The 26,528-nt window shown below is 54.2% G+C and overlaps 1 protein-coding gene across 1 annotated transcript in view; it reads left to right on the top strand.

Moving 5' to 3' along the window:
• The window catches only part of SYMPK (symplekin scaffold protein), a 33,529-nt gene extending 7,296 nt beyond the window's left edge, over positions 1-26,233 (top strand). Inside the window, exons 6-27 of the mRNA XM_061139641.1 lie at positions 450-576; positions 1,186-1,435; positions 2,874-3,044; positions 4,243-4,482; positions 6,371-6,525; positions 8,878-9,028; positions 10,189-10,393; positions 11,239-11,389; positions 12,321-12,556; positions 13,592-13,673; positions 13,823-13,936; positions 15,136-15,283; positions 16,347-16,507; positions 17,990-18,098; positions 18,432-18,532; positions 19,135-19,225; positions 20,286-20,387; positions 23,772-23,959; positions 24,871-25,047; positions 25,245-25,340; positions 25,560-25,892; positions 26,048-26,233. Coding sequence (XP_060995624.1) covers positions 450-576; positions 1,186-1,435; positions 2,874-3,044; positions 4,243-4,482; positions 6,371-6,525; positions 8,878-9,028; positions 10,189-10,393; positions 11,239-11,389; positions 12,321-12,556; positions 13,592-13,673; positions 13,823-13,936; positions 15,136-15,283; positions 16,347-16,507; positions 17,990-18,098; positions 18,432-18,532; positions 19,135-19,225; positions 20,286-20,387; positions 23,772-23,959; positions 24,871-25,047; positions 25,245-25,340; positions 25,560-25,892; positions 26,048-26,185 — 3,526 coding nt within the window. The 3' untranslated portion in view covers positions 26,186-26,233. The remainder of the gene's footprint in view (positions 1-449; positions 577-1,185; positions 1,436-2,873; positions 3,045-4,242; positions 4,483-6,370; positions 6,526-8,877; positions 9,029-10,188; positions 10,394-11,238; positions 11,390-12,320; positions 12,557-13,591; positions 13,674-13,822; positions 13,937-15,135; positions 15,284-16,346; positions 16,508-17,989; positions 18,099-18,431; positions 18,533-19,134; positions 19,226-20,285; positions 20,388-23,771; positions 23,960-24,870; positions 25,048-25,244; positions 25,341-25,559; positions 25,893-26,047) is intronic.
• Positions 26,234-26,528: the final 295 nt, after the last annotated feature.

Here is a 26,528-nt window from a genome sequence, read left to right as displayed (position 1 = left end):
TTATGTAAACAAATTAGTAAACAAAACTCATGATTACCTAAGACAGAGTGCTTTAAATATTAATGACTAATATCTATTGAATGCTTTCTATACTGTTCTAACAGCTTTACATATATTGTTGTAGTTTTCACAGAAGCCTTGAGGGAGGAACTATTCAAAATGAGACAAAGGTGCTTGTTCAGATTCACACCCATGGTCTGGCACTGCTACCTCTTAGGTGAACTGTGGGGCCCTAATAGTACGAAAGAGCAGGCGTCGCAGGACCAACCTAGACGGTGTTCAAGTGCCCCTATGTCTGAAGGTACCAGATGCTGGCAAACACGACAGGTGCCCACCTGCATTCCAGTCTTCTGACACATTGGCCCTGATTTCCCTTTCCTTGTGAGCTGCAGGCTCCCATCACTTGCGCAAAGGCCACCTTGACCTTGCCTTTCTTCTTCCATCCCCAGCAAGCGAGACATTGAGCTGCTGCTGAAACTGATCGCGAACCTCAACATGCTCTTGAGAGATGAAAATGTGAATGTGGTGAAGAAGGCCATCCTCACCATGACCCAGCTCTACAAGGTGGCCCTGCAGGTAGGAGCTCCCTGCCCACCTGGGGCTGTCCCAGCCTGACAGGGCTCATTCATCTGTTAGAATTCAAAACCAGCGTCAGATCACATCTTTCAAGGTCAAGATGTGCTGTCAGTCTTTAGGAACAGACAACGAGGGGCTCTAAATTCTAATGGCCCAGGAGTTGCCATTAACCTATCTTTCCCTGCATCCATCCATCCATTTATGCATTCCGCAAATGTTCCCCGAGAACCAGCTCTTGTGACCAAATGGGCCAGCTGGGTCCACACTGTGGTGTGTTGTACATTAACATTATTGAAAGGAAGAAATCCATTTACTCTCTGCCACCACCTTGTGAGGTCAGCATTGTTGTTCCATTGGCTTCTTTAAGGTCTGAGCCTTCAACACTCGGCCTTGTCAGTACCTCTGAACCTTATGAGGGCAGGACCAGGCCTGGCTTGGTCACCAATGGGTCCTGTCCCCCGCATCACCTAGCCCAGGGCCAGGGACGGAGTTGTAACTCAGTGGACATTTCCCCAGTGAATGTATTTATCATCGTTTATGGATCTCTGAGTTGTGGTGGAGTCGGTGATTGGTGTCCTGTCTGTCTACCCCTCCCCGACCCACACACAGTGGATGGTGAAGTCACGGGTGATCAGCGAGCTCCAGGAGGCCTGCTGGGATATGGTGTCGGCCATGGCTGGGGACATCATCCTGCTGCTGGACTCTGACAACGACGGCATCCGTACCCACGCCATCAAGTTTGTGGAGGGCCTCATTGTCACCCTTTCGCCTCGCATGGCTGACTCGGAGGTGCCCCGACGTCAGGAGCACGACATCAGCCTGGACCGCATCCCTCGTGACCACCCCTACATCCAGTACAGTGAGTGCCCCGTCAGCTGGTGCCGTTGGTCTGTCACTGCACCGGCGCCCTTCTCCTCCTCCTTCCCCCTTTACCCCTTTCTTAGTTTTTCATTTCTGGAAGCAGTTTAATACAGTGCTTAAGAGCCCTGATGCCACATTCAGATCTCAGCGTTACCTCTTACTCATGTGAGCTTGAGCAAATTACTTCTTTCTGAACTTTATCTTCCTTTTGTAAAGTGAAAGTGGTAGTAGCACCCTTCCAGGCTTTTAGTGCTGTTCCATGAGAATGTGAGCGCTCAGTAGTAAATACCAGCTAGTTATACAGTTTTTCTGATTGCAAATTATAAAAATAGTGCATGCACATTTTAGTCCCAAGCAATAAATATAGAGGAGTAGAAAGGGAAATTACCTCCTTCCCCAGTCCTGTTTTTTAGAGATGAACACTGCTAAGAGTATTGTTTCCTTTCGGACCTTTTCTATGCAAATATAGGTATTTATATGTGTATATTCATAGTTTCTATGTTTGTTGGGTTTGTTATTTACAGAAAACAGGGCCATGCTTAATACTTCCAGCTGAGAGGCATGAAAATGTAGTGACTTGTGTTTGAATCTCTGCTCTGCCATTGAGCAACCGACCTATGCTCTCTGAGCCTGTTTCTTCATTGGTAAATCCGGAGTCGTTACTATGGCATCTACTTTAGGGTGTTAGAATGAGCTTTTGGTGAGTTTATATGGCTGGCATAGTAAGCATTCCACAGATACTGGCTGTTCTTCTATATTGTTTGACCACCTTTTGAACTCAACAAAAATTAATTTATATCTTTTCCAAACAGTATCATGTTCAGATGTTCAAAATATTCCATTAGAATTGGCTACATTACATTCTGTATTTTATTCACTGTTTTGTATAATGTCGCGTCCAGTAGGTTTTTGCAAAGAAATGTCAGGAAAGATATTTGCCACAGTTGTTAAGAGTTAACTTTTGGTGACTGGATCGAGGAAGAACATGGTGGTTTAAAGAATTTTGAGTCCTTTATCTGTGTGTTGTCACATGTATACATATTCAAAGTTTTACATCAGTGTAGTTCAGATTCCTTACAGTTGGATATTTTAAATTACTTCTACTTTGTCAGTATTGCAAGCCCACGCTTTGAGCGTCATCTCTTATTAATTAGACTAATTATTAATTAGACATTAGTCTAATTAATAATTAGTCATCTAATTAATAATTAGTCTATTAATTAGACATCTATTATTAGTCTAATTATTAATTAGACATCTACTATTATTAATAGTATTTTAGTCAGACTCATCATGCACTGAATCTCCTGAGTTTTTTCAGCCAGTCACAGCCATCTATGTATGAGGATCTTTCTTCTTTTGGTCCCAAAGACTGCTCTCTCTGGAGGCCAGGAAGAAAGCCCCCTACTAACTGGTTCTCTTCCCTCCCTCATTAGATGTGCTATGGGAAGAAGGCAAGGCAGCCTTGGAGCAGCTGCTCAAGTTCATGGTGCACCCCGCTATCTCCTCCATCAACCTGACCACAGCCCTGGGCTCCCTGGCCAATATTGCGCGCCAGAGGCCCATGTTCATGTCTGAGGTGATTCAGGCCTACGAAACCCTCCACGGTAGGTTGGTTCCCTCCCTCACTGCCCCTGTCCACAGACCAGTCTCCTCTTTTCTGAGAAAATGTGGGCTAAATAGCCCCTAAAGCATTCATCATCATCAATCTAGTAGGTTATGGACATAAGGAAGGATTCTCTAGATTAGATACATGTCTTTCAGTGATTGCACATGACAGAAATGTGCTTCAGAGCTGGTTTTAACATTGAGTTATGTGTGGGTGAAGTGACGTGGTGTCTAAGTACTTTAAAATACTCAACTCTTCCCCTCTCTCCCCTAAAAAAGCAGGGAGGATAGATGTGCCAAGATCAGTGAAATGTTGATGGCTCCATGGTGATTCATTACCCTGCTTTCTCTACTTCTGTGCATGTGTGAAACTGAAAGGTGTGGGGCTGAGGTGTGAGTGTGTGAAGATCATGAGTCCCTCCACCTCTCCTGGCTCTTACGTGTCTCTTTCCTAGGGTAGCAAAGATGGCCCCAGTTGTTCCAGGCTTCCATTCCATCTACTTGGCAACCCCATGGGAAAGAGAATGTCTCCTTCCCAGCCATTCCAGCAGAGGTCCAAGGGCTCATTGTTTCTGATTGGCCAAGAAGACATTGTGAGCCTGTCTCCCAACCAGTCACAATGGCCAAAGGATTGCAGTGTTCTTACTGCCCCTGAGACTCTTGCCCAGTTGGACTGAGAAGGGAGCCAGGGTGGTTCCCTCAAAGGAAAATGGGAGTGTTCTTGGCTGAGGAAGTGGGGAAGGATGCTGGGCAGGCACAATTGCAGGCATGCTCTTTTGCTTTGGAACAGGGGAGACTCACCTCTCAAGGTGATTGTTAGACGTTTGAAGGTCATTCTCGTGTCAGGGACCAACAATGAACTGTTGTGGCAGCTCAGTTGAAACATCCTGCAGGTGATTATCGCTTTCCCTAGGACAAGTGTGTTGGAATTTCCAGACCAAGGTAGAGGGAGATGAGGCTTAATGTTTAATAAAAGGGAGGCTGAGTTTTCTGTTTTAAGGTTGACTAATACTGAGGGAGACCTCTCAAGGGAATATCGCCTTGTACAGGGGGAAGGCCATACAGTAGATCTGAGAGTGAAGGAGCTCTGCTAGGAGATGCCTGCCACCACTGCTCAAGCTGGGGCTTAGGAAGTCAGGTGGGCAGGGCCCCAGGAGCTCTGTCTACAGCATAAAGCTCTTGCTACTTTTCTCGCAGCCAACCTGCCCCCAACGCTGGCCAAATCTCAGGTGAGCAGCGTGCGTAAGAACCTCAAGTTGCACCTGTTGAATGTGCTGAAGCACCCAGCGTCTTTGGAGTTCCAGGCTCAGATCACCACCCTGCTGGTGGACCTGGGCACGCCTCAGGCGGAGATCGCTCGCAACATGCCCAGCGGCAAGGATGCCCGCAAGCGGCCCCGAGACGACTCGGATTCCACGCTGAAGAAGATGAAGCTGGGTGAGCTGAGGAGCCTGGTCAGGCCTGGCAGGAGGTGGTGGCAGGGACTGACCATGTCCAAAATGTCTAATTATTTACAGGAGACCGTAAGCTTAATTTACATGATAAATTATATTGTGTAAATATGATGACATATAATAAGTGATGTCAAAGTAAAATTATTAAAGAATATAATATACTCAAAAGTAATTATGAATTGCTTAAGTTAATACAGAAAGGAGTAAAATGAAAATAGTCTCCCTTTCATCCCTCTCCCCAAAAGTAACAAAGCTACAAGTATTAACACTTAGGTTTTCTTTCAGAAATGCCTTTGACATGTAGAGTTCTCCTTCCTGTGAAGTAATTTTGGGGGCGGGGTGGGGGGGGCTGCGCTGCAATACACAGATCTCATGATGCTCCCACCCCCCAACCCCCCAAAAAAAGAAAGGATGGAATTTTGTTTTTATTTTTTTCATTTTGAAAAATAACTTATTGGGTATGAAGAGTGAGGTGGAGATCTGTTTTTTTCCACCTATCAACCTAATTTTTTTTTCCTTTATTTTGGCCGCTTCTTGTGGCATGTGGAATTTTAGCTCCCTGACCAGGGATTGAACCCACAGTCCCTGCAGTGGAAGCAGGAAGTCCTAACCACTGGATCTCCAGGGAATTCTGTAAATTTCTGATAGCAGTTTTCCAAAAAAATCACACCAGTGCATGCCACCCCAGCAGTGTGTGAGTGCCAGATGCCCCACTGGGTAAACCCTGGGTGTAAATGGTATCCTTGGTCTAAATTTGCTTTCTTGCCTGTTTTGGAGCTAGGCTGTGCATTCTTTTACATTTATTAGCTGTTTGCATTTATGTGAAGTACCCATTCTGTTGGGCTTTTCAGCCTTTTGTAATTGAATTGGAGGGGCCCTTGCTTAATGCAGGGTATTAGCTCTTTGTTACATGTGTTACAGACTTGATGAGATTGTGTAACAGGTCATATTTTTGCCTTAATCTACTTAAATCATCATTCTGTTGAACATTCCAGCTTTTCCACTTTTATAACTATAGCGTCAGGGAACATCTTTGCACACAAAGCTTTTTCTCTAAGGTTCATACTAAATTAGTTTCTTCCCTTGAGCTAGAACCTCTGTACTTGTATTCACCCAGCCTGTTGTTGATAGAAGTTGTATGCTATATCTCTGTACCGTCAGTGTTTCTGTGAATTTTCTGTACATTTTACCTTAGCTATATCTGTAAGTTTTTTTTTTTTTTTCCATTTATTTTTATTAGTTGGAGCCTAATTACTTTACAATATTGTAGTGGTTTTTGCCATACATTGACATGAATCAGCCATGGATTTACATGTGTTCCCCATCCCGCTCCCCGCTCCCTATATCTGTAAGTTTTTAGGGTAGATCCTAAAAGTGGAACTGCTGTGTTGAAGAGGTATACACGTTTAAAATTTTGACCTGCTATCAAACTGCCCTTCCCAAAGGCCATACCAGTTTACACTTCCACAGTTCACACCCCCACTAACAACTGTCACTACTTTTTTTTTTTGGTCCATCATATAGGCAAATTTGTTGTCTTATTAGGATGTTTTACATTTTCTTGATTCCCAGTGAGGCTGAGCACTATTTCCAAGATAGGTATTTTTAAACAATAAAGCTCTGTGAGCTTATTAGTTAACTTTTTTGTCTTCATGGAGCTTTGTGTGATCGGCCAGGCTAGTGTTTCCATTTCTCAGATGAGGAGAACTGAGGCCTAGAGAGAGGCGGGTAGTTCCCCAGGGTCACATGGCCGCACTGCTCCTGTCTGCTGAAGCTGCTGAGGGGCAGGGACCACCAGGGGTACCTGGGAAGAGAGAAGGGCCCGGTGCTCCCTCCAGAGAGCCAGCATCTTGTCATCTCCTCCATCCCAGAGCCCAACCTGGGGGAAGACGATGAGGACAAGGACTTGGACCCAGGCCCCTCGGGAACCTCGAAGGCCTCAGCCCAGATCTCAGGCCAGTCAGACACAGACATCACGGCCGAATTCCTCCAGCCTCTGCTGACACCTGACAACGTGGCCAATCTGGTGAGGACGCGTAGGGCCTTTTCCCACAAGGCAGGGAGGAACGGTCTCCAGTCTTTCCCTGCCTTTCTGCTCCACACTGCCTACCTTTTGCACATAACATCAGACCTGAAATACTTCTGTTTTCAGGGTTGGGAGGGTGTGGTCCACTGGGCCTTCCTCACCTTGGATGGACCTCTTCTTAGATGATCTTTATTCCTTTAAGAGCTCACTTGTCACACCACCCACCCCCCCATCATAGTTCCCCTTTGGGTTTTTTAAGTCTCAGTCTAGACCCACCCACTCTCTCTCCTTTCCTTTGCAGGGAGGGCCTATTAGGTCTGTTAACTGGAGCATCAGCCCCATGACTTGTTCCTTAATGTGGTGTGGGATTGGCATTGGTGGAGTGGGATGACCAGTGCTATTTTTAGATTTTCAACGATGTCCTGCTCCAAAGTAACAGAATCATTGGTTTGAGTTGATGAGGCAGTTGGAGTGGGGGAGGGGCGAGGAGGTGGGAGGGTGGTGGTCCTCACATCAGTCTTCTGGCTGTAGCAGCACCGAGACCTTTTTGTTGGACACTTGTGGCGAATACCTCTTCCCATGCTCGACAGCAGTCACCATCAGCTTTCCCTTCTCTCTCCCTAGAGGCTCCAAGGGGGTTAGTTGCTGGGCAGTTGGGGCAGCGAGGAGTTTACTCCCCAGCTCACATCTCTCTGGTGAGCTCCAGGCCTGGGTGTCTGGCCACTTGCATCTTTCTCTCCTTGAGTGTTTTATAGGTACCTCAGACTTCACATGTCAAAACTAAACTTTTGAAATTTCTCCTCCCACTCCAATACAGGCCCATGGCCCCGCCTGTGTTCTTGGCACACATGCCTCTTGTCCCCACACCAGAAACTTGGAAGTTCAACTCTTTGCTTCCTCCTCACCCCCAGTCCTTCCCCTCTTCCCTGTCCCACTGACTGACCCCTGCCCTGTCCAGGCCCCGCCCTCTTCCCACAGAGTACCACTTCTTCCTGGCTCTGCCTTCTACTCTCCCTGCGGCAGCCAGAGGCATCTTTGTCAAGTACAAGTCTTGAGGCTCCCCTGCTCAAATCCCTGCCAGCGCTTTCTGCTTCCTTCCAGATAAAACTTAAATTCAACTTGCCTTAGGCCATCTGATTTGGCTTCCATCAACTTGTTGTACCTTATCTATCCCTGTCACACTCCAGGAAATTGTCTTTTTCAAATTATTGGCATGTCGTTGTTCATAGGATTCTTTTACTCTCATAATACCTGCTGTCTCTGTAGTAATGTGCCATTTTTTTGTCCCTAGTACTGTGTCCTTCCTCTTTATTTTGTATATTCTTGCCATAGATTTGCTTGTTTTAAGCCATTTCAAAGAACTGGCTCTTAAGTTTTTTGGTCATCTTTCATAACCTTTTCTGTTTTATTTCTGCTGTCTTTTTTTCTTTTTTCTTTGTTTCTTTTGTCTTTCTTTCTTTCATGTTACTTTCTTTCAATGTTTTTCCCCAAAGTTAAATGCTTGGCTTATTAGTGTTCAGTCTCTGATAGCTCAGTTGGTAAAGAATCCGCCTGCAATGCAGGAGACCCCGGTTCAATTCCTGGGTCGGGAAGATCCCCTGGAGAATGGATAGGCTACCCACTCCAATTTTCTGGCCTGGAGCAAAAGAGTCAGATGCGACTGAGTGACTTTCACTTTCATTTTTCTTCCAATGTAAGCATTTAAGGGTCCTATTTTCCATTTAAGTACCATTGTAGCTGCATCTTACATGTTTTATTTCATTATTTTTCTCTTGTAGTTATTTTTTAAGAGCATGCATTCAAACTTCCAAGCCTGTAGGGGGGCTGAAGTTATCTTTTGTTACTGATTCCTGACAGACGTGAATATGTTGTTCTAGTAGGGTACTGATTTTTTGTTTGTTTGTTTTAAATCAATTTCTAGCTCATATTATACTCTGTCACTGAACCTCCTTCCACTCTCCGGGCAGAGTACCAGCTCTGGTGCCTCTTAGGCTTCTCCCATGCCGTTCCCATACCTGGAATTTACCCACCCACCTGCCCGCACCACTGCAAGGCCTCACTCTGTCAGTCTGCTTCCAGCCCACCTCTCAGTTCTCGGCCTACATGCCCCTGCCCAGAGGAGCCAAAGCTGTCCTTGACCTTCCTGGTGTGACCCCTGGCACTCTTTCCATCTCTCATATGCCACCCACACTGCATCAGTACTCGTTTTCTCTCTCACTTGCACAAGAATCTGTGATCCATGAGAGGAAGCCCAGGTCTGTCCTCATCACTGCCATTGTGCTAGCATTGGCCTGGGTATGGAACCAGCGTTTGTTGGGTCAATAAGTAAGGAAGGTTCCTGGCATCTCGCAGGTCCTCATCAGCATGGTGTACCTGCCCGAGGCCATGCCTGCCTCCTTCCAAGCAATCTACACCCCAGTGGAGTCAGCAGGCACCGAAGCCCAGATCAAGCACCTGGCTCGGCTCATGGCCACGCAGATGACGGCCGCAGGACTGGGGCCAGGTGAGTGCCACAGGGAGCTGACCAGGGCCGGGGTTGGCACTGGCCACTGGGCTCTCCTTACTGGAAGAGCACCTCTTTGTCGAAGTGCAAATGGAAAACCATATGAGATCTTAGGTGTCAACAGTCACAGGTCCCATAGATGTAGTGAGTACCTAATATTTTCAGGCCCTGGGCTTTGAAGTCCTGCAGACTTGGGTTTGAGGTCTGAGAGGACCCAGACTACCTCAGCCACTTAATAACTGTGTGTCTTTGGTCAAGTTACTTAACCTCTCTGAGCCTCAGGTGGTTCCCATTCTCACTGTGCTACTGAGGTTTAAATTAGGTACAGTGAAACTCACAGCTCAGAAGTGTACAACTTAGTGGATTTTCACAAAGTGAACATGCCAGTGTAAGCACTGCCTCGGTGGAGAAGGACTGTCACCAGCACTCTGGAAAGTTCCTTCTTGCTCCTTTCCAGTAGACTCAAGGCATCCCCTGTCCCCACTTCTGTCTCCATAGGTGAGTTTTAGTTTTGAACTTCTATCAGTGGGCTCATAGCCTCTGGCTTACTTTAAACTGAGCATAAGTTTTTGAAGTTCATCCATGTTGCTGTGTAAACCAAGCGTTTATTTTTTATTGCTCATTAGTCTTCCTTTATGTGAAGAGGCCCCCATTTGTTTGTCCACACTCCTCTGTTGACGGACCTGTGGGCTCTTTATACAGTTTCTGGCTGTTACGAATAAAGCTGCTGTGCCCTCATTTGTGTTGAGTTTATACGAAGGAGTGGAATTGTTGGGTCGTGATTTTGGGCATGTTCAGTGCTGTTTGAAACTGCTCATCAGCTTTCTAAAGTGGTGATACCTGGTATTACTCCGACCAAAAGATAATGACGTTTCTTGTTTGAATCTCAGTCGTTTTATTGCAAAGTGGGGATGAAAAATGTTCCAGCTCCAGAAAAGCATTTTGCAGATTTTTTTTTTTCCTAATTTTTTGCCTTTTTGGCCATGCCATAGAGCTTGCAGGATCCTCGTTCCCCAACCAGGGATCCAACCCACGCTTTACAGATTTAAATGAATTTCGGGTGCGCAAGGCTTGAGAGTGGAGCCTGGCCCACAGGAGGTCCTTGGGTGGGAGCAGGTGGTTCCGACGCACCACGAACCGGTCTGCTGCCTTCCCCTCAGGTGTGGAGCAGACCAAACAGAGCAAGGAGGAGCCCAAGGAGGAGAAGGCGGTGAAGCCGGAGAGCGTCCTGATCAAGCGGCGCCTGCCAGCCCAGGGCCAGGCCATCTCGGTGGTGGGCTCCCTGAGCTCCATGTCCTCCCTGGAGGAGGAGGCGCCCCAGGCCAAGAGGAGGCCGGAGCCCATTATCCCCGTCACGCAGCCCCGGTGAGTCCCCTGACACGTGCTGGTGCAGGAAACTGGGGCCTGGTTGTGGCGTGTGTGTGTGACAGACGAAGGCAGATAGACAGAGATTGGTCTGGGCCAGGTTCTCAGATTCCAGAGTCAATGCCATAACCACTAGACCTTATCTGCTGTTTTCTTGTATACAAAACTACTGTCTTATATCTAAAGTGGGGCTGATCGTATCTCTCTGTCTTTGAGGATGAGAGAGAATTAAATGAGTTCACAGTGCTGGTTAGATGATTAGATCAGATGGCTCTTGGGTGGACAGTGATCATGAGGTAAAAAGCACTTGGCGTGGTTTCTAGCACGTAGGAAGTGCTCCTGGTTGCTCCCATCACTGTCCCCATCATCACCTGCCTTACAGACCACAGAATCCAGCCTCTCCCCGCCCTGTCCCCAACCCAGGCTCGCCAGCAGCGCCCTGCCTGACCTGCTGCCCCTCAAGCTCTCCGTTCGCCTTGCTCCCTCCTCCCGTCACACCAGCCTCTTGCTCGGCCAAGCACATCCCCACGTGGAGGCCTTTGCACTCCCTGTTCGCTCTGCCTAGAGAGCTCACCCCCAGACACTTGCGGGTCTGATTCCCTCACTTCATTCAGATCTCACATCGTCATCCGTTGCCTGCTTCTTATAGCGGCCTCCCCTCAGATACTGTGTACCAAACCAGAAGAGCATCCTCTGCCTTCCCATTGCCCTGCAGTGCCTCGGGGTCACAGGGGAGTTGGAGGGACAGCGTGGAGTTGTCTCTGTCTGTATAGCCTGGGGTGGGGCCTGGCTTCCAGAAAGGATGTTTGGAGTCACCATGTCCCTGTCCCTACTCTTGCACATAGACTGGCGGGTGCCGGCGGGCGCAAGAAAATCTTCCGCCTAAGTGACGTGCTGAAGCCCCTGACGGACGCGCAGGTTGAGGCCATGAAGCTGGGCGCTGTGAAGCGGATCCTGCGGGCTGAGAAGGCCGTGGCCTGCAGCGGGGCCGCCCAGGTGTGCCCCCGTCCTCCCAGCCCCTCCTCCCAGTCCCTCTCTCCAAGAGCCTGCCGCACGGCCCAGCGGAGAGACGGGCCTCAGGGTTAACTCTCCCTGGCTTCAGACCCCAGCACTGCCTCTCCCTGGCCGCTTCTTCCAGCCTCACTCTCACCTCCCATAAAGCAGATATGATAGCAGCAGCTCCTCACAGGCAATGTGGAAGAAAATGTGTGTGGACACGCGTGCTCTGTCCCCCAGCACTGGGTGGCTACAAGGAAGAGCCCCCTGCACGCGGGCTGTCTGGGTGCTTGCTCTTGCTGTGGTTCACAGCATTCTTGTTCTTTTGCCACAGACTTACACACCCACACCTGCTTTAAATCCTGATTCTGCCACTTGCTGGGATTGTAACCTCAGTCAAGTGGCTTTTTCCCCAATTTTTGAAGTTTAGTTAAACAAATAGTATATGCTTTCTGTTCAAATTACTTCCAGGCCATAGGGGGACCATATGTCTTCTTTGGCCCCCAGCTGGGAGCCATCCCCCTGACAGAAGTGACCAATAAACAAATTCAGGGAATCCGTCAGGATCATTTTCTGTGTACTCAAGATAATACTCCTAAAAATTTACCTATATATATTTTAGATGCACTTTAGATACAGTGTAGCTATTTGTAATTTTATATATCTATGATTTAGATATTACTCCTAGAAATTTTGGCTATTACTCCTAGTTTTATTCTGTGTTGATTATTTTTTTCTCCCTTTTCAGTTTTTTTTCTGTTCATATAAATGAGACCTCTTGAAAATAAGGCTCTTCAGCTTTCCTTCCTCACTTAACACTGGGCCTGCGCTGGCTCCCTGAGGCTGGGCGGGAGCAGACGGCAGGGCACGGTTGGGGTTGCCGGGCACTGCCCGCCCCCCACGCCAACACAGCTCCTCGCTCTTATGTCAGGTGCGCATAAAGATCCTGGCCAGCCTGGTGACGCAGTTTGACTCGGGCCTGAAGGCCGAGGTCCTGTCCTTCATCCTGGAGGACGTCCGGGCCCGCCTGGACCTGGCCTTCGCCTGGCTCTACCAGGAATACAACGCCTACCTCGCAGCTGGCGTCAAGGGCGCCCTGGACAAATACGAGGACTGCCTCATCCGCCTGCTCTCCGGCCTGCAGGAGAAGCCAGACCAGAAGGATGGGTGAGGGGGCGGCCCTGCACCCCGCTGTCCTCAGGGGTCCCCTGTCCCGTGTCCTGCCTTTTCTCTCTGGGCTCCAAGCAGCTCTTCATTAGCACCTGAGTCAGCCCTCCACGCGCCCATCCCGAGCTGCCGCCTCTCCCCGCCCTCAGACCAGGTCTCTGCACTGTCGCTGTGTCCCCCGGCTCTGCTGCTTGCTCTCTGACATCTGTGTCACTCACCTCGGCCTCCGTTTTCTCCCATGATGTGTGAAAACAGTGCCGGCTTCAGAAGCCTGTTCTGGGCGTCAACTTCTCGCCATCCCCGTCTCTTGCCTCAGGTGGTTCTGTAGCTTCCTCCTTGTTCTTGACCTCCAGCATATCCATTCTCCAACAGCACAGGTGACATTTGATAATGTCAAGCCTCTATGTCCCCACTAAAAACCTTCCATTGTCCTCAAGACAAAATGTGACTTCCTTACTAGGCCTCTAGGAGATCTTATATAATCTAGTCGCCACCAACCTCTCGAGCCTCTTTTTTGGCCTCTATGCTTTTCCCTGCCCACCCCCCACCCCCTGCCCCGACTTTAGACGCACCAGCTTTCAGTCCTGTGTGCTCACACATGCCAAGCTTGGCACTTTTCTGTTCTCTACCTGGGGTCTTCTCCGCCTATTCCTTGCATGGTCAGATCTTTCTTACCTACCAGCATGACTAAAGCATCTCAAAGCAGCCTTTGATGGTCACCATGTCTGAAATACAACACCCTTTCCCACTCCCCCCCATCATTCCCTCCCACTGCTGTTTTAGACAAGCTAGGAATCCCCATTGGACAAAACTGAGTTTCACAGAGGCAGTCTCTGCCCATGTCACCTCCCCCCCACCCCCCCAGGCAGCATTTGAGCCCTACTCTGTTGCTTCCAGAGCTCTGTGACTCTGTCCGCAGGGGGTTGAGCGAGCGCTCTGTGAGCGGTCCTGCCACCTCTAAGCTGCAGTCGGCAGGAGGAGGAAGCCCGGGGGCCTCTCCTCTGCAGCTCTACCCCGTCCCTCCCCCTCTGGCAGGATCTTCACCAAGGTTGTGCTGGAGGCGCCGCTGATCACTGAGAGCGCCCTGGAGGTGATCCGAAAGTACTGTGAGGACGAGGTGAGGATGGGCGTGGGCGGGGCCATGCTCGTTGCAGCCTGGGGTGGGCTGGGGGGCTCTGTGAGGGACCTGATCTGACTAGGCAAGAGAGACACCCCCGAGGCACACCTCGGTGCCCTGAGCTCCAGCTCCCCTCCTTCCTGCCGCAGAGTCGCACCTACCTGGGCATGTCCACTCTCCGAGACCTTATCTTCAAGCGCCCGTCCCGTCAGTTCCAGTACCTGCATGTCCTGCTAGACCTCAGCTCCCACGAGAAGGACAAGGTGACCCCCCACCCCTGCTCTGTGCTGGGCTACTCTCAGCCCTTCCTCTGTCCCGAGTCACCAGTCCCCTCTTTTCCACATGCCCCTGAAGGTTTCTGGGCCTGCTGCCCTTCTTGTGATAACTTGGTGGTGGCAGCTTTTCCATTCTTGATGGCACAAGGCTGCTTAGCATGTACACATAGACACACCCCCCTCCCCAGGAATAGCAGTCCATTTCGCTCTTACTCCGCCCATGTTGGTGCACCCCCTCTTAAGGCCTGGTGCTGTGCTGGGACCTGGCGGGGCACTGACCAGGAGGGGAGCCATTGTGACCACACAGCCTGTTCAGTGCCTGGAGTGGAGTCGAGTGTGCAGCCAGGGAAGGGAAGCGGTCTAAGGAAGACTTCTGGAGGAGGGGTCGTGTGAGCCAAGAGCTGCACTGAGGGGACGGGTGTGCCCTGCACGGAGGGTCAGCATGTGATTGAGAGGCCCTCGGTCCATCCCTGCTCCCGCCTGCCACCAGCTCCTTTCTGACATCTCAGGGCCATTCACTCAGCAAACCCTCCCTGCTGGCTTGGCCCTGTGGTGCCGCTAGGGACAAAGCAGTGCCCAAGACCTGGCCCTGTTCACGTGGCTGCCAGCAGGGGATGTCTGAGTGAAACAGGATCTGGCCAGTGACAGGCATGCCAGCAGTGGGAAGTTTTTGTGCCGAGTCTCAGAGCTGGGGAGAATGCGGTCACTTGAAAAAAAGTGAGGGCTTCCCTGATGGCTCAGACAGTAAAGTGTCTGCCTGCAATGAGGGAGACCTGAGTTCAATCTCTGGGTCGGGACAATCCCTTGGAGGAGGAAATGGAAACCCACTCCAGTACTCTTGCCTGGAAGATCCCATGGACGGAGAAGCCTGGTAGGCTATAGCCCACAGGGTCGCAAAGAGTCGGACACGACTGAGCGACTTCACTTTTTTGAGGAACTGAGGAAAGCTCCTTCCAGTTGGAGTATAGCAAGCAAGATGAATGAACGATAAGAGATGGGACGGGGCAGGTAGACGGTGGGGTGGTACAGGGCCTTGAGTTGGGCCAGGAAGCCTCTCTCCCAAGCAGGTGACCAGGCTTGGGCATGGTAGCTCAGCCCTGCCGGACCTTTCTCAGACCTCAGCTTGTTTTCACACCGATGCCACCAAGTTCAGGGCAGCCGTCCTCCCCTCCACCCCCGCTCCTCAGGTGCGTTCCCAGGCCTTGCTGTTCATCAAGCGCATGTACGAGAAGGAGCAGCTGCGAGAGTATGTGGAGAAGTTTGCCCTCAACTACCTACAGCTCTTGGTCCACCCCAACCCGCCGTCGGTGCTCTTTGGAGCCGACAAGGACACAGGTTTGGCTCAGGTTCTCCAGAGGTGTTGTGAACTAGGGGAGACAGCCCACTGAGGGAGACAGCCAGACAGTAAGAACCGGAACAAGCAAGCCTCGGTGAAAGCAGGAGCCTGCGGGAACCCAGAAGGGGCTCCTGGCCCAGCCTGAGAGGTCAGGCAGAGCATCCTGAAAGCAGGGGCAGCTGGGCTGGAAGCTGAGGACCAAGAGAGCGAGCCAGTGATGGGACTCCAGGAAGGGCCAGGCAGGTTCTTTGCAGACCATTCCTTTAGCAGAGCTCTGGGTCCTCCGGCATTGCAGACCGGGAGACCCAGGCCCCCAGGGAAGGGACCACTAACCTGGAAGGTTCCAGCCATGGCAGAAAGCAGGGGGCTTCTGGGAGCACAGGAGCCCCAGCGCAGCCTGGGTGCCGGGCCAGCTTCCCAGGAGATGTGCTGGCTCTGTGACCCTGAGGTGGTGCAGAAGAGGAGCTGGGGGCTTCCCTGGTGGTCTAGTAGTAAAGACTCCATGCTCCCAGTGCAGGAGGCACAGGTTCGATCCCTGGTTGGGGAACTAAGATCCTGCCACACAGCGAGGTTAAAAAGAAAAAAAAAAGTGTTGGGTGCAGGGTTCTAGGCAACAGAGCAGCACATGTACAGGCTCCAAAGTGGGGGCCCTGAGGGGCTGTCAGAGGAGGCTGTGACCCCAGCACACAGCCCCGGAGGCGGGCAGCCCTGAACAGGAGCTGGCAGGGAGAGCAAGGTGAGGCGTCCCCTGAGGGCCCCGGATGGTGGTGAGACTGCTGAGTAGAAGAGGGGCAGGGTCAGATGTGCTCTTGGGAAGATCTGTCTGAGTCGGTGGTCAGAGGAGACCAGATGGGAATGTAGGGCAGAGACTTCCAGAAGGGGAGCAGGTCTGGTTGCACCTCATTTCCCAGAGGACTGGCTTCCTGCCCTGGGACAGTTTGTTTCCAGGCCCAGCTCCCACTCCCTTCCGTGCCTGCAGCCCCCCAAAAGGATCCAGGCGCTGGGCAGGGGTGGGGGGAGTGGGGCTGGCCTGATCTCCCCCCCCCCCCCCCCCCCCCTTAGAGGTGGCCGCACCCTGGACCGAGGAGACGGTGAAGCAGTGCCTGTACCTCTACCTGGCTCTCCTACCTCAGAACCACAAGCTGATCCACGAGCTGGCGGCCGTGTACACGGAGGCCATCGCCGACATCAAGAGGACAGTGCTGAGGGTCATCGAACAGCCGGTGAGGCTCCTGGCCCGCCAGGCTCCGCCCACCGGTGGGCGGGGCTGACCCGACTCCAGCCCCGCCCCCGAATGTTCTCCCCCTGCTGAGTGCTGAGACTAAGGGTCATCACTCCGCCACCTCCATCCACCCCTGAGAAGACAGCAGGGTAGCCCTGTAGTTAAGAGCTTCCAGTCGGACAGACCTCGGTTCACATTCCATCTGTCCCTTTCTGACTGCGTGACCTTGCACCCTTCAGTTAAAACCGAGCAGATAATTCAGACCAGCAAGCTTGTTGGAGCGATTCTGTGACCTCATGCGCATGAATACCTGTCTCCCTGTTGTCATATATGAGCCGTCCCTCCCCTGCCTTGCTGACAGGAATCTTTACTTGTCGTGGCCCGAGTCCCTCCTGCTCCTCTCTGGAGCCACAGGGTCACCCACAAAAGAAGCAACTCAGTTACAGGCTGGCCTGTGAAATTCAGAATGTCTGTTCTTCCCTTTTGTCACCAGATTTGAAACTGCTCTTCTCTATCTCTGTCCCTGACATTTTATTACTGAGAATTTCGACCATAAACCAAAGGAGAAAATGAGGCAGGTTAATTCCCACGTACCTGCCTCCCAGAGTCAAGGGGGTCCTTACCTGTAACGTGGGGGTAATAGTCTGGTTGTGAGGAGGAAGCAGACTCTTCTCCCCATTGTCACGGTGAGCCCACTGGACTGTGAGCTCCTTGAGGGCAACGACTGTCGGCTCCGCTTGCATTTGGGCAGAGGAAAGCGTGGGCCCTTGACGCCTGGCCCTCTTCCGCTCCCTGTGTTCGGTGCCCGCGGGGGGTTAGGGGGAGGCAGCAGACGCAGCAACAGGTCGAGCCCTGATCCGAGCCAGCAGCAAAGCTGGCACCCAGGTGGTCACTGGGGGAAGTGGGCAGGGGTCACTTGTGCCTGCAGAACCCAGAAATGTCTTCACCAAGGAATTGAAGAACAGCTTGGGCATCAAAGGTCAGGCTGAGTCCCAGAGACCAGGCCTGGCCTGCCTGGCGGGAGGGCAGGAAGGAGCTGCAGGAGCCTGTGTGTGTGAGGTCGGGCGGGCGAGACCTGGGCGCTTCTGCCAACCCTGCCCACCTTCCCCAGACTTCCCCCGCTTCTCTGAAGCCTGGCGCCCATTCTTTTCTCCCTCTGCTTTATTGAGATACAGCCAATATACAACCTTAGCTTAGCTTAAGGTCTACAACAGTGATTTGATACATGTGTATATTGTGAAGTGATTATTACCATAAGTTTAATTAACATCCATCACCTCAAAGAATTATTAATTTTCTTCTAACAATGAGAATATTTAAGATCCGCTCTCTCTTGCCAGTTCCTCCTCCAGAATCCCAGTGTCCTCCCAGCTGCCTGGTTTCTGACACCTCCCCAAGCTGAGCCTGGGCCTCCCCAAGCTCTCCCCCTGGGCCCCCGTCCCCCTCACGCCGCCCCGCGTCTCTGTCGTCTCTCTCCCTGTAGATCCGGGGAATGGGCATGAACTCACCAGAGCTGCTCCTGCTGGTGGAGAACTGTCCCAAGGGGGCAGAGACGCTGGTCACACGTTGTCTGCACAGCCTCACGGACAAAGGTGCCTCCCGGGACCCCATCCTTTTTCCTTCTCCTCCTCTGTCCAGGCCCTCCCCACTTCCCTTCCCAGGACCTGGGGATCAGAGCTGCTGGGTCCTCATGCTTGGCCCTCTTGTGAACCTCTCCCCATCCTTGGGCCTCAATTTCTCTGTGCGGAAGAGTGCACTGCTAAAACGCATTTGAGAAACCAAGGGACCAGTGATTTCTGCTCTGAAATGGAGCAGCCCCTCCCCACCCCTGCCACACACCCACCACCATTCGTTTCTCCCCCTTGGTGTCCACTCACCCCACCGCCCCCAGCCCCCGAGCCTCCTGCTTATTCCTCCGCCTGCAGTGCCCCCATCCCCGGAGCTGGTGAAGCGGGTCAGGGATCTCTACCACAAGCGACTGCCAGACGTACGCTTCCTCATCCCAGTGCTCAATGGGCTGGAGAAGGTACGGAGCTGCACGCCTGGATGCCCCCACCCATGGGGACACGCCTGGCGGGGCGGGAAGGAGGGAGGCACCCGGGCGCCCTCGTCAGATGCTGTGAGCACAGGCTGGGTCTTGTCTGGGTCAGTCTCTACTCGGCAAGCCCCACCCCTCTCTGAGCCTCAGTTTCTTCCTCCTGTCGAGTGAGTATCCCAGTGATCCACCACTGCGCGCCCCACCCCGTACACACGATCATCCTGAGGACAAAGTGGAGCCACAGGAGCAGGGCAGGGGGCACCTCCCCTTGAGTGTGTGCTTCCCCTGCCCAGGTCTTGTTCCTCCCAGGCTGTGGGGCCTCAGGTGAACCTCCATCTCCTCTTGTAGGAGGAGTCATCAAGCTGGCCCAGGGGCTCACCTGGGGGGTGATGAGGCTGGGGCTGGGTCAGGCCCAGTGAGCTGGGAAAGCTAAACCTTGAGGGGCCAAAGAGAGGGAGAGGAGGAAGGTACTGGGGGGCTGGGTGAGGTCAGAGCTTGCCCCTCACCGCCCCAGGGCAAGCAGTGCAGAGGCTTCTCTGGAGCAGGCAGGGGACGTATCTGACCTGCCCTCCCCTGCCTTACCCTTGTAGAAGGAAGTGATCCAGGCCCTGCCAAAGCTCATCAAGCTCAACCCCATAGTGGTGAAAGAGGTCTTCAACCGCCTGCTGGGCACCCAGCACGGTAGGTGATGTGTTCGCCTCCCCACCAGGGGCCAGCTCAACCCTGGCCCTTGTATTATCCCTCCCCAGCGGATCCCCCAGGAGACCCCACCTCAGGTGGCAGGAGGAAGGGGTCCAGGAGGTGAGATGTGGAATGCTGGGGGAGGGATGCCACCACATTTTGGTGTGGGGGTGTTCATCTTGCTCTCTGAGGCTGCCATTCAGACTTGGCGACATCTCAACATCTGTCCCAGAGCTTCTGGGCCACCCTCCCGTGGTACTTGGGTGATGGTTTCATCCACATTGAGGACAAAACTGTGGGACTGAGGGCTGACTCTGTAAGCATCTTCCCTTCCAGGACGTCAAACACATCCTTGCCCTTCCTCAGCTCTTGCCTGAACCCCTCCGGCTGTGGGGGAGGGGCATTTTGTTCGAGTTTGGACACGGCTTGGTCCAAAAGAAAGAACTTTCAACATAGACAGACTACCAGATGGTGTAGGGTAGATTCCTCAGCCTTCACCCCAGGGGCTGGAGCTAGGGAGGGTGTAAGCTGTCTGTTCTGCACATGACTTGGTGACTTAAAACAGACACGCGAGCGTCTGGGACCCTCGACACCCCACAAGAAGAGTGCCGTCTCCCCCAGCCTCGCCCCAGGTGGCATTCAGCCCGAGCACTGTTTGCCAGTCTGTGGCCTGGCCCCTCTTGTCCTGTCCGGCAGACGCCCCTGCGCCTCTCTGCTGTGCTGGGGACCTGGGATGAGCTCGTCCTCGCCCTGCCCTTGTGGGTGCACAGCCTGGGCCAGGACAGGGGAGAGTGGCCGAGTCACACGAGAGATGGTGGGGGCCCAGTGCAGGGGGGCGGGGGGCCCAGTGAAGGCCTGACAGGCCTCTGGTTGGAATGGTTCCCAGTTGCCGCCTCCTTCAGGTGCCTCCCGATGTTTTCCGATGCTCCAGCCCTCTGTACCCCTAATCCCAGAGGGCGCCTTGTCTTCCTCTGCTGCTCCCCCAGTCTAGGGGGGCGTGGACCTGTCTCTCAGGCCTCCATACTGTCTCCTCCTCCTCCCCCCACTCCCCCTGCTACAGGTGAAGGGAACTCAGCCCTGTCCCCCCTGAACCCTGGAGAGCTGCTCATCGCCTTACACAACATCGACTCGGCAAAGTGTGACATGAAGTCCATCATCAAAGGTGAGGCGCACCGCCCCCCATCCCAACCCCCCTCTTCAGTGGCCTGGCCATTGCAGACCTGGGGAAGAACCTTGGGCTGGAGTCGGCCCCCTCTGGAATCAGCCAAGACGGAGACTGTGCCCCCCACAGCCCCGTCTCAGAGCTCCGGACACCCAGCCTCACTCCTTTCCATCATCCGTCCTCTCCTTCCTTCCTCCCCCACCCCATTCTAAAGAAGTGATGCACCCCCTGTGCACCAGCACAGAGCGGTCCCCAGGAAGGGTGGGGGACCCTCCCTCCCCGGCCCCATGGGCCTGAGGAGTGAAGAACACAGAGCCCTTGGCCAAGCTGGTCAGAGGCAGGGCAGGCAGCACATGGACGGCGTTGTTGGACCGGGAGGGCTGAGCCAGGAGAGCGTCCCTCCCGGCCGGGCAGTAGGTGACCACCTGGCCGGCTCACCACAGTTAGCAGTTTCCTAATGGCAGCTGTCACTGTTTGCCAGCACTTGGTCTGAGCCGCGCTTTCCTAAGCGCCTCACAGGCCCGCCCACCCAGCCACACCACTCTGTTCCTGGTAAGTATGCCGACTTCCGTCTTGTAGTCGAAGTGGAGGTTCCAGAGAGGTTAAGTAACTTGCTCAGGGCCACCCAGAAACTAAGTGGTGTGGTGGACAAAACAGAATTGAAAGTTGGGGGGACCCGAGTTGGAAACCCGGTTCTGCCTGCAGATGGCCTCCTGGGTCCCAGGGCAGCACTCCCTCCCTCGGCGCTCCCTTCCCTCCCTCCGCACTCCCCTCCATGTCCTCCGCGGCTTCTGGCCCAGAAACCATGTTTCCCAGAGGCAGGCGCCCTTACTGTCCCCTGCTCTTCTCAGAAGACAGCTGTCCTTTGCTTCCTCCTCTCTCCTTTAAAAGCCGGGAGGGGGGTTTTCTCTCTTGCCACCTAGTTTCTTGTCCCACCTGAAGTAGCTTCAGTGACGTATTTCCTAGTCTTCCTCGGCAGATTCTCTCAGAAATCTTTAGGTCAAGAGAGGAGCTTCTGAAAATACTAAACACATGCTACAGCTGAGCGGGAACTCAGGCCTCTAGTGGAAGCGGTGAAGTGTGTCAAAGCTGAGGCTCCGGAGTGGTCATCTTACATGCCCTGGCCCCTTAGGTGACCTCTGGAAGTTACAAGCCCATTACCGAGGACAGTACCCACACATGACCTCGTGTACCGTTTGAGGGGACTCAGACTGTGCCAGCATGGCCTGGCTCTGAAACTGCAGAGTGGACCCTGGCTAGATCTGGTGGTTTGGGGGCGGGGGTCTGGTCAAGACAGGAGGTCAGGCTGTAACCGTGCAGGCCCCGCCTGCCACTGACACCCGTTCATGGACACAGGTTTAGTCCTTGATCTTACACATGGGAACCGGGCCTGGGGGGAAAGGGGCTTTACCACAGGTCACACGCGCAGCCAGCAACCAGGCCCTGGAGATGTCGGCAACGCCCCACGTGGTTTCTTCATACAAACCCAGGCCCACACGGAGCCTCTGTGTTGCTGAGCTCTCGGCAGCCCTTCAGCTGGTCTCCCTCCTGGCTCTTCATCCCAGAGCACGCCTCTCTGCTCAGGCCCTGTGTTTTTCTCCACTGCACCAGTGACCCTGCTTGACTTAGCTCCAGGTCCCGTTTTGTGCCCCATCGGACTCCCCAGTGGCTGACAGTATAAGCACTCACCACTGGCATTCACTTCCCCTTAAACCACCCTCTCTCTCTGCTGAGCTTTCCTACAGCTGGACCTGTCCAGCAGGCTGGCCCAGCGATTAAGACTCACTGCGCACCTCTGCTCAGCCCTGTGCCGGGCCCTGCTGAGGACACAGCAGGGATGGGGACAGTCCTGGCCCTGCCCTCCCAGGGCTCACAGGCCTCCCCTCCAGTTAACAGTCCAGAGTGAACAGGACTGGGGCAGGGGGCCCAAAGGGGCCCCATGACTCTCCCTTGGGTGGGATGTTAGGGAGGGCTCCGTGGAGGAGGGGACACCTGAGCTGAGACCGCGGGATGAACAGGGGTGAGGAAGCAGGAGAGATGATCCATGCTAGCATGGCCTGGTTCTGGAACTGCAGAGCGGACCCATCTGGGTCTGGCCGAGGGTGGTGGTGGAGGATGCGGTCGGGCTGTAATGGTGTAGGCCCTGCCCACAGCTGGTCTCTTATAGACCCCAGTTCAAGTTCAGACTTGCTCTCTTGAGGGCCTGTGGCAGGTTTAGGGTCAGGTTGAGCTTTTGAAAGACCTCACAGGCTGCTGTATGGAGGGTGGGTGGGAGGCCCAGGAGGAGGCTGGGGTGGAGCTACAGGGGAGGAGAGGGAAGAAGGCTGATTTTGGAGGCTTTCTGGCAGAGCAGGCAGAAGCCAGTAGCTACCCAGACAGGAGGAGAAGGAAGAACAGCCTCTTTCTGGCGGGTTCTCTTGCAGTTCACCTTCTGCGTTCCCTGCAGCCTAGGTGCCCTCCCTACCCTGCCTCCAGCCTCCTCCCTCCGTGTCTACCTGCCATGCCTCCAGCCTCCCTCTCTTCCTTACAGGAGCACCCCTGCCCCCATTCTTTATAGGCACCCACCTCTGCTCTCCATTAGCCTCTCAAGGACTGGGGGGCCTCTCTTCTAGCTCAATAAAGACTTCCTGGTTGACAGACTCACCTGGCAAGTGGTGTTTGGGGCAGAAGGGGTTCAGAGGCAGTTCCCGGAGTCTCCCCAGTAGCAGTGGATCTGAGCACCACTGATCTCACTGATTTGGGGTCCCGCAGGGGCCTGCCCTCGCGGGGTGCTTGTGCTGCACCAGCCCCCCTCGGGCCCTTCCCGGCGCTCATCGTACGCCCAGACTTCCTCCTCTTGCCCTTCCCTCGTGACTGTGTGGACTGTGACTTCCACATCCCCCCAGGCCTGGTAGCGCCCGAGCACCAGCGGGAGCCTCGTGCACTGGGTTGAGAGCAGGTAGTCTCTTGACCAGTCTGCTGGTGGAGACCATGGCTCCTGTCCCATGAGGGATTACTTATGGGAGTCACAGCTGCTTCCTTCCAGTAGGAGTGGAAGTGCCACGCCATCCCAGTCAAGCCACAGTGGGTCCCTGGGGATAGGCAACATATCTTTCTCCCCTCACCCTTTCTGAGCATTATTCTCCAAGAGAGAGGACCAGCGTCTTCCCACAGCCCAGTGGGGCTTCCAGGAGATGGACGTGTCCTCTCCCTTAGACCAAGCTCCCAGGCTTTCCAAGGGTCAGATCATAGTATCCGCTTCTGCTGGGTGGGTGGGGAATCTGTCTTGCCTGGAGCTTCAGGGAGTTGGGGCTGGGTCTCCCCTCACACGGGCAGATCACAGGGCTGAGGCTTTTTAAGGGGTGGTGGGCAAAGGGGACAGGCCCCCTCTCCGCCTCCTCGCAGCCACCAACCTGTGCTTTGCGGAGCGGAACGTGTACACGTCGGAGGTGCTGGCCGTGGTGATGCAGCAGCTGATGGAGCAGAGCCCCCTGCCCATGTTGCTCATGAGGACCGTCATCCAGTCCTTGACCATGTACCCCCGCCTGGGGGGCTTCGTCATGAACATCCTGTCCCGGCTCATCATGAAGCAGGTAACCCGCCCCGGCCACCCTGGTCTCCCAGGCAGGGGGCTGCCGCAGGACGCGCTGCCAACAGACTTGAGGCAGAACCCCAGGCTTTTCCAGCCGGTTTGGCCCCTGTCCCAAGGGAGCCCTCGTGCAGAGAACAAGCTTTACCATGACTGGCAGACTGCTGGGACAGTGCAACCCTCTAGGGGTCACTGCGGCAGACAGCTGTAGGGTGGCAAGGTGACAGGTGAGGCTGTTGGGTGGTAGGACCAGACAGAGGCGCACATCCCAGGGGGTGTGGCTGCCCCTCCAGAGTCAAGGTGGTAGTCACTTAGTTGTGTGCAATTCTTTGCAACTGCACAGACTGCAGCCCACCAGGCCCCTCTGTCCATGGGATTTCCCAGGCAAGAACACTGAAGCGGGACGCCATTCCCTTCTCCAAGGGATCTTCCTGACCCAGGGATCTCCCACACTGCAAGCAGGTTCTTTACCATCTGAGTCACCAGGGCTGCCCCTTGCCCCCCATCATTTGGCACTCAGTCGGACAAGAGGCATCTTGAGCTGAAAAATGACCTCATTTTTCAAGAGAAGCTAGGAATGTTTTATGGAACAAATTAAAAAAACCTCTATCCACAGGCCTTCAGACTGGATTCAGACCACAGGTTGACACTTTGCAACATCTGACTTAGAGGTTAAGTGCAGATGCAGGCAGATCTGGGGGTCAGATGTTGGTTCTGCCCTTGGTACCTGTGTGACCCTGGACGAGTCCCGCACTTCCCCGGGCCTCGTAGGTTTAGCAGGGCTAATGTCACCCTCTAGAGGCGGCGGTGAGAATGCAGCGAGGCATGGCCTTCTTCCCTGAGGTCTTTGTCCCAACTGCTGCGGCCGGCTGCCTGCAGGCCCCCTCACGACTGCTCCCTCCCTACCCGGTCCAGGTGTGGAAGTATCCCAAGGTGTGGGAGGGCTTCATCAAGTGCTGTCAGCGCACCAAGCCCCAGAGCTTCCAAGTCATCCTGCAGCTCCCACCCCAGCAGCTGGGGGCCGTCTTTGACAAGTGCCCAGAGCTCCGGGAGCCCCTGCTGGCCCACGTTCGCTCCTTCACCCCCCACCAGGTACCCCTGGGTGTGGGGTGGGTGGCCCCATGGGTCCAGCCCTGGGGGACTGGGGTGGGCCCAAGGGCAGCCCGGCAGTGTCACGAAGGTCCTGGGGTCTGGAGAGTCAAGGACACCAAGGGTCTGAGGGGGACTTAAGGGAGGAGGTGTCTCCGGGTCAGAGCTCTCCACAGCGCCCCCATCTGCTTTTCCCCCAGCAAGCACACATCCCCAACTCCATCATGGCCATCCTGGAGGCCAGCGGCAAGCAGGAGCCAGAGACTAAGGAAGCACCTGCCGGGCCCCTGGAAGAGGTGAGGGTCCCCCGCGCCCCTCCTCCTACCCACACCAGCCATTTCTGCGGGGAGGGGCTGGAACTGGGGGTGGGGAGACGTCAGCCCCTTACTCCCTGTGCCCTCTCTGCTGTCTGCCTCAGGGTGGTTTCCATCTTTTCCCCACCATCCCCTTGAGAGCAGCCTGGGTCTTGGGTCCCAGCTGTCCCTGAGGTTTTGTGTGTTGCTCCGCACCCCCAGGATGACTTAGAGCCTCTGGCCCTGGCACCACCTCCGGCCCCCCGACCCCCTCAAGATCTCATTGGCCTGCGGCTGGCCCAGGAGAAGGCCTTAAAGCGGCAACTGGAGGAGGAACAGAAGCTGAAGCCTGGGGGACTGGGAGCCCCCTCCTCGTCCTCGTCGTCGTCCTCTTCCTCCGTGCGGCCAGGCCCCGTCCAGCCGGAGGAAGCCATTGATTTCCGGGAGGAGGGGCCTGAGTGCGAGACCCCGGCCATCTTCATCAGCATGGACGATGACTCGGGGCTGACTGAGGCTGCACTGCTGGACTCTAGTCTTGAGGGACCCCTACCTAAGGTAGGGATGAGTGCCCCAGAGCAACAGAGGATGAGAAAAGTCAGGGCCCGGGGTTAAGTGTGTGTGCCCGATGTCCAAGGCAGGGAGGGGTGGGAAGTACTGGAGTTGCGACCATGCTGTTTTTGACCTGCCCCCTCCCCCCCTTCTGTCACCAGGAAACTGCAGCAGGTGGATTGCTTTCAAAGGAGGAGCGGAGCCCCCAGCCCCTCACAGCGGCTGGAGAAGACACAGTGCAGACTCCCAGCCCCGCGGCTGAGGAAGCAGGAGAACCGGAGACCAAGGGGAACAGCTGACGGAGCTTGTTGGGGGGCAGGGGAGTGGGAGTGGGAACTCAGGGAGGCCGGGGGGGGGGCTTGGCCGACGGTGCTTTGCCTTTAAAAATTAAAAAAGAAAAAAAGATCGCCGGTCTGGGGTATGGTGTCGTCTCTGGTGCCTGCCTCCGTGTCAGCTATGGGATTGTGCAGAAGCTGGTGGGCGCAGGAGGTCCCCCAACCCGCCGGGGAAGACTGCAAGACCCTCTGGCACGGGGCTGCGCCTGCGCGGAAAGCAGCTTCTTGGCCGTGCATCCCCGCGCGCCCTGTCCTGGTAACGGCCCGCCCCCTCCATCCCTAGCAACCGGCGCCGCTAGCCCAGCGG

The sequence above is a fragment of the Dama dama genome, chromosome 4 (assembly GCF_033118175.1).
Source record: "Dama dama isolate Ldn47 chromosome 4, ASM3311817v1, whole genome shotgun sequence".
Classification (NCBI taxonomy): Eukaryota; Metazoa; Chordata; class Mammalia; order Artiodactyla; family Cervidae; genus Dama; species Dama dama.
This window is presented reverse-complemented; position numbering and strand designations above follow the sequence as displayed.